This window comes from Hippocampus comes, unplaced genomic scaffold (assembly GCF_001891065.2).
Source record: "Hippocampus comes isolate QL1 unplaced genomic scaffold, H_comes_QL1_v1.1 scaffold68, whole genome shotgun sequence".
In the NCBI taxonomy this organism is placed as follows: Eukaryota; Metazoa; Chordata; class Actinopteri; order Syngnathiformes; family Syngnathidae; genus Hippocampus; species Hippocampus comes.
In genome coordinates, this window is record NW_017805625.1 from 3481526 (window position 1) to 3488696 (window position 7171).

At 42.5% G+C, this 7171-nt stretch overlaps 2 protein-coding genes across 7 annotated transcripts in view; both read left to right on the forward strand.

Moving 5' to 3' along the window:
- Window positions 1–7171, forward strand: part of srgap2 (SLIT-ROBO Rho GTPase activating protein 2) — a 57017-nt gene that overhangs the window by 46990 nt on the left and 2856 nt on the right. For 4 of the 6 annotated variants that reach the window (XM_019880516.1, XM_019880517.1, XM_019880512.1 and 1 more), the window contains exons 21-23: window positions 104–317; window positions 406–516; window positions 1206–3959. In XM_019880516.1, coding sequence (XP_019736075.1) covers window positions 104–317; window positions 406–516; window positions 1206–1766 — 886 coding nt within the window. In that variant the 3' untranslated portion in view covers window positions 1767–3959. Of the gene's footprint in view, window positions 1–103; window positions 318–405; window positions 517–1205; window positions 3960–7171 lie in introns of those variants that run through there. The other 2 variants (XM_019880513.1, XM_019880514.1) reach the window with 2 other exon arrangements.
- LOC109522154 (inhibitor of nuclear factor kappa-B kinase subunit epsilon-like) lies at window positions 4349–6298 on the forward strand. The gene is made up of 5 exons (XM_019880464.1): window positions 4349–4791; window positions 5120–5211; window positions 5377–5514; window positions 5647–5776; window positions 6039–6298. The coding sequence occupies exons 2-5, from the start codon at window positions 5122–5124 to the stop codon at window positions 6296–6298; spliced, it is 618 nt and encodes a 205-aa protein (XP_019736023.1). The 5' UTR covers window positions 4349–4791; window positions 5120–5121.

Here is a 7171-nt window from a genome sequence, read left to right on the forward strand (position 1 = left end):
CCACCACAGTTATGACAGCTTTTGTTGTAACCCAACCAAATCTGACAAACGTGAGCACTCGTTCACTAACAGAGAAAAGCTGCTCAATAATTCTCTCACTCAGGATGAGGAAACGTCCAGAGTCTGGGAGCATCAGAAGAACATTCCGGGGCTCAGACAGTGAAAATTCAGGGGCCAGCGGAGGCGGCCTGGGTGGGGTCAGGACCGCATCGCTTCCTATCGGTGGAGCTCTGGTGAAGGAGTCTGCGGACAAACGGCCAGTTAGCGCTCACAGCATCCTCAATTCCATCACACGCCATTCCTCGCTGAAGACGAAGGTAATGTGACTTGGAAGATTTTGAGATTCTACTGTCAATTATTAAGACAATGAGGTGTTCAATTCATCAAGTGCTCATGAATGCTCAGGTGGAAAGTCCTCAGCTGCGCAAGTCAACTCCGGCGGGACGCTCCAAGAGCTTCAGCAACCATCGACCTCTGGAACCTGAGGTCATAGCCCAGGTGGATCACAGCTCACAGGTACCGCTTCCTCTCAGGTGCTGACTTAGTTGCAGTGCCCCAGCAGATAGAGCGCTCTCTCTCTCTCTCTCTCTCTCCCTCTCTCTCTCTCTCTCTCTCTCTCTCTCTCTCTCTCTCTCTCTCTCTTTTTAATACATACTTTACATTTCAAGCTGAGCAGTGTGTGTAAAAATCATTCAAACTACTTTCTCGGTTAATTATTTTTTATTTTTAAGATTTGTTACTGGTATTATGATGATGAGACCCAACTTCACTGGTTGTCAGCTGATTACTACTAGCACTGATATTAATAACAATTTAAAATTGCACGAGTTAACATCAAGTGCTTCACAAGTAAAGTATGTGCCTTGGCTCAATACATGTGGAGGAACACCCATGTGATCTAGTAGCTGGCTTTTTTTTTTTTTTTTTCCAGGCTACTAGCAATTCAAAAATTGCCTCCCAACAAGTGGCCGCACAGTAGTGTGACAATCTGCAATTATAGTTATCGCTTTTGGTGCTAAATAGTTCAGGCTTTGTCTTGTGAAAAATGTGTATTTTGTGATTTTTAACCCTGACTTTGGAAGATAAATGAACGCATTTAAAAAGCTTACAAAAAGAGTTCTGCAGTTTAAAGGCTCGTAGCTTCTACTTCCGTGTAACGCGGCCACTTCACAATTCAGTTAACGCTTCGTTCCTCTTTGTTGCAGGACATCGAAGCGGCAATGAGCTGCGCTTTGAATGAGCTGAGGGAGTTGGAGCGACAGAGCACCTCCAAACACACCCCTGACGTGGTCCTCGACACACTGGAGCAACTGAAAGGCGTGAGTGGTGGCGGTGGCGGCGGAGGAGGAGGAGCATCGGAACCCTCCAGCCCGCTCCACTCCCGCTTGCTACGGGACAGCGAGGGGGGCTCCTCACACGCCCACCCACTTCAGCGCAGCGCCTCCTCAGCCAGCGACGTGCCCTCCTCCTTCCGAGCTACCAAAAGCCAGCCCAGGAGCCCCCTTCCCTCCGCCACGTCGCCTTCCCTTTCCTCTTCCTCTCTGTCCTCCTCGGTTCCTTCCTTCAGAGAGCTGCGTCCCCCGGCAACGAGGCCCAAGCCAGTGGTGTTCCCCAAAAGCGGCGGAGGGAATGGCAGTACAGCTATGGGTTCCCCGACATCCACCGTGCCACCTACGCCTCCGCCACCGGGGCACACACATGCTCTCCCTCACGCGCCTCCTCCACCACCTTCATCCCAGTCGAATGACAAATCCTGCCCGGCTTAGCACCTCCTCGCTCCCAGCACAGTCCAAATCGAATCCCTAATGCTTAAACCAGCAGGTCTTCAAGCAGGTGTCGGAAGCACTTAGTTTGTTACGCATCCAGCACATACTAACCCACTACACACTGTAGCATTCAGACGTCACAATCCATTTTAGAGTGTCACAAGGTTACATGGCCAGGTCACTTTTCACTGATCGCAGCACGGAAAGGATTTTCAAGTCTTTCATGAGGGAACAGTCAGATGTGCTGATTAATGGGCACCTGCAACTTTCATACACTAGCTATTTTTAGGGGGGGTGGAAGTATTGCTCTCCTTTACACAGAGATTCACATGAGGAAGAAAGAAAACTTTTTTTTTTCCTTGAAGCGTTTTTAAGACCCTGTAACGATCAAATGGGATTGTTTGATTCCTAAGAAAAGACTGTGAAAAGTTTTAAGCTCTCTTGAAATGAAACACACTGTCTTGCTGCTTCACACATGGAAGACTGGAGAAGAAAAGCTCTGTATTGAAAGACCGGGACAATAACAGCACGAGTGGTTGAGAGCTTTGTCACTTGTTCCAGTCTTTTTCTTTGTTTTTTGTTTTTTTTTTAATATATATTGCTGTTTGGGATCTTGGTCTAGTAAAATGTAGCTAAAAGAAATACTAAATTGGTTGGGGAACCACAAGTGTTTGACCTGGCATCAAGCAAACAAACTGAGAGAAAACGAGTTCATGATATACACTATGTCATAATATTTGTTTGGTTATTGCTTCCTATTTTTTCTTGATTTTTAATATGGCCGTCACAGATGGCCACTGATATTGAAAAGGTTCCCCAGCCCTAAATAAAGCAATAAGAATCATGGAACGCTGGTAGTATTTTTGCTGCTTTTCGACTGCAGCTCTTCTATGTGTAGGGGACCACTGAAAGCCAGCATTTTTTATTTTCTTTGTAATGTTGGAGTGTACACGCACATGTTCTCCACAGATGTGTGTGTGGTGTTTTGTGGCAGCTAAACACCTTTCAGGTTGCATGCTGTGGCCATTTGACAGCAGCTTGCAATGACTAAATGGCTGATATCCTTTTATGTCCTTGCAATGCCAGCAAGAGGCTAACTACAAAAAAAAAAAGACGGCTTGCTCATATAATTATACTTCACACTTTGCAGTAAAAAAGAGTTTAATTATTCTAATGGTGTTCACGTATGTTTATTAATCATTAGGGCAACTGGAAGCATGGCGCTGAGGTCTTTTGAGGGTGTGTTTGAACACAACCAACCACCTCATCCAATTACTTCTTAAGCACCCTTTTTTTTCGGACTTTTTCACTGTTACTGTTTTACGGACAAATGTTGACCTGTGTCGCCGTCTGGTCGTGTGCATGTGTGTGCCGCTATGTGAGCATGCGTGGATGGATGGATGAATCCATTACAAGAGGATGGCCAAGGTATGAATAAGTCAAATATGTGTTGTCACCCGTGTCTGTATATTCACAGGATTTTGCAATAATACCACCGACCACAGAACTCTTACAAAGGTGGCCAAAGAAGACCCCGTTTATTATTACAGGGAGTAGCACCATTTAATGTTCAAATAAATTTCTCCTTTTGCAAGTATGTAAATCAGATCAGGATATAAATGCATAAAATGATTCAAATATTTTTTTTCTGTATATGAGACAGCTGCATCACACTCTCCCACGTATTGAATTACACTTGTACATTTTTAAATCTCGATCATGATTGTGTATTACTGTTGTTCTTACCTCATTGCAACAACTGGAGGGACTGTGACTGCGTGCTTGGTGCGCGCACACACAGACCAACATGGATGTGGGTGGTTGGTGCATTTGTGTGATCTCAAATCAAATCATGCACTTGAACAAAGTTGGCTTTGCGTGTTGACTAACTGTGTGCGGGTGACTTACCAGATTTTGTCATATATGCATTTGTGTCCATTTGGAAACAGAACTAAAAAAAAGAGAGGGACTCTTATGTCAAATTTATTTATAGTAGTCTTTGTATTACTGGAGAATCCTGTGTTCAGATGTACTTTGTATATAACAATGTTGTACATTACAGAGGTACACTCTTCTTTTTGGTACAATATTGTACAGTAATATCAATGGTGATTTAATCAAATAGGCCTTATATAATTCTATGTGTAGTTATGGTTGTAGATCTTTTTTTAAATAAACATTGCTTGCTATCAATTTTGAGTTGTATCATCTCTCTGTCCAACATCGAAATAGGTTGTATGTGCAGACAAAAGTAAACATGTTAAATATCTAGATTCCACACTGCAGGTGATTGAAGCATAAAAAATGAAATTTATACAGGACAGTAACTTAACGATAGTAAATTTTACTCGATTTCCCCCTCCTCTCGAGCTCGAAACGATTTCCAATGCTGGGAAATGGCCCGAAACTTCTTCTTCTTCTTCTCCTTTCGGCACGTCCCTATTCAGGGGTCGAAACATTCGGGGGAAATCCCGTGACTACAACTCCCAGAAGCCACCTCGCCCAACTCCATAACTTTTGGGATATTGCTTTTGTAACGTTTAATAATTTAGTAACGCTTAATTAGATAATGAAGACAAGTTATTTGTACTTAAGTATTATTGAATAAATTATAGGTTTTAATACTATTGCTGATGTTTTACCGTTGTTTGTATATCAATACGTTGTTATGTCACATGACCCACTTTAGAGGAGCTATTTTAGATTTAGCAATGAGTAAACTTTGTCGCGGTTCCCCTCTAAAATCCACTTCTTCAAGAGTTGACCTTTAGCGGGGAAGCAACTTTTGGACATAGTGTCACTTGTTTGAAACAGTTCAACTTCGCAAACTCAGCTTCATTTCCGCAATCAACAACTGAACGGCTGTAGCAGCGAGCAGACACTTCCTCCCGTGAGTTGGAAACACTGAAATGTGCTTAGCGACGCAACTTCGAGTCTAAATACAAAACGTTTGTGGCTCCATAAACCAAGAAAAGGATAAGGATAGTTAGCAGCAGCATTCATTGCAAAGGGCTTTCACCCTCAGGTGTGGTTTATTTTGCTCCGGACGTTTTTACATCTACAATTTTGCCATTTCGTACGTCTTTTCTTACATACGAATCCGATTTAAAGGCACTTTTTGGGGCGTAAGCTGATTACTGATACTCCTGAGTGGTAAGCTACAATACAATGTTCTGTTTGACATTTTTTATCGTTCTATTTCTGAAAAAAATCACCGTTAGCTAATCCTAAGCGTTTGGGTTATATATTTGCATGTGTAGGTACACTAGTAAGTCTTTATTTGTGTTCCACAGTTTGACACATGGGAAATTAAGCTTTGTGTGTATTTTTCTTTCATTCTGCCATAATGTCAGAGATGACAGCCAGCACCCCCAGCTACCTGTGGTCCTTACAGGATGTCCTGGGTCAAGGGGCTACTGCCTGCGTCTACAAGGCTCGAAATAAGGTAACCTCATTTTTATTTTTTTTCAAACACGATTGTGTTTGTCTTCCTCACGTCTGTGCTGCTCACATTTTGGCTGGGATAACATCACTCTGGTATTGCCCAAAACGCTGACCTTTTTCCCCTTTCTGGTTATTGTGTGTGTGATTTTTTTTTAAATTTGTTTAGCGGACGGGTGAGTTGGTAGCCGTCAAGGTTTTCAACTTGGCGAGCTACAACCGCACTCATGAGGTGCAGATGAGGGAGTTTGACATGCTGAGGAAGCTCAACCACAAGAACATTGTCAAGCTTTACGCCGTGGAGGAGGTAAAGCTGCCATTTCATAAAGGGACAACATATAATTGAAAAAGTGTACACTGGATTAGTTAAACAGACGCATTCATCTCATCGCTGTGTAAAAGTAAAATGTGAATGTTATGGGAAAATTCTCTTTTGCAGCTGCCATCTAAACAGAAGGTTCTAGTGATGGAATTCTGCTCGGGGGGAAGTTTGCTCAACGTGCTTGAAGAGCCAGAAAATGCTTTTGGCCTGGCTGAGGCGGAGTTTCTCACTGTATTGCAATGTGTTGGTAGGTTGAAGTTCACCCTGAAAGGACAAACGCGGTCCATTGCCAGTATTTGTCCCTTTCGTGAAAAAAATTAGAAAGAATACTTCACAGGATCTAACTGTTGCCATCATCAGTCTTAATCACAATCTCGTTTATTGGGTCACACGGGTAGCCCTTCACATTAAGCCGTAGACAAAAAGTAGCTCTCGGTTTCAAAAAGGTTAGTGAACCCTGACTTAAAAGCATTTCACATGAATAATTGCTCACTTCCTTTCTATTTTAGTACAGGGAATGAACCACCTACGAGAGAACGGTGTGGTGCACCGGGACATTAAACCAGGCAACATAATGCGTCAGACGGGTGAGGACGGCAGGTCTGTCTATAAGCTAACTGACTTCGGAGCGGCGAGAGAGTTGGAGGATGATGAGAAGTTTATGTCCATTTATGGAACTGAAGAATATCTGGTAAGGAATCACAAGAAGAGAAACGGTTTGTGTGATATTGGCGTGCTGCACGATCAAATGGGATTGTTTGATTCCTAAGAAAAGACTGTGAAAAGTTTTAAGCTCTCTTGAAATGAAACACACTGTCTTGCTGCTTCACACATGGAAGACTGGAGAAGAAAAGCTCTGTATTGAAAGACCGGGACAATAACAGCACGAGTGGTTGAGAGCTTTGTCACTTGTTCCAGTCTTTTTCTTTGTTTTTTGTTTTTTTTTTAATATATATTGCTGTTTGGGATCTTGGTCTAGTAAAATGTAGCTAAAAGAAATACTAAATTGGTTGGGGAACCACAAGTGTTTGACCTGGCATCAAGCAAACAAACTGAGAGAAAACGAGTTCATGATATACACTATGTCATAATATTTGTTTGGTTATTGCTTCCTATTTTTTCTTGATTTTTAATATGGCCGTCACAGATGGCCACTGATATTGAAAAGGTTCCCCAGCCCTAAATAAAGCAATAAGAATCATGGAACGCTGGTAGTATTTTTGCTGCTTTTCGACTGCAGCTCTTCTATGTGTAGGGGACCACTGAAAGCCAGCATTTTTTATTTTCTTTGTAATGTTGGAGTGTACACGCACATGTTCTCCACAGATGTGTGTGTGGTGTTTTGTGGCAGCTAAACACCTTTCAGGTTGCATGCTGTGGCCATTTGACAGCAGCTTGCAATGACTAAATGGCTGATATCCTTTTATGTCCTTGCAATGCCAGCAAGAGGCTAACTACAAAAAAAAAAAGACGGCTTGCTCATATAATTATACTTCACACTTTGCAGTAAAAAAGAGTTTAATTATTCTAATGGTGTTCACGTATGTTTATTAATCATTAGGGCAACTGGAAGCATGGCGCTGAGGTCTTTTGAGGGTGTGTTTGAACACAACCAACCACCTCATCCAATTACTTCTTAAGC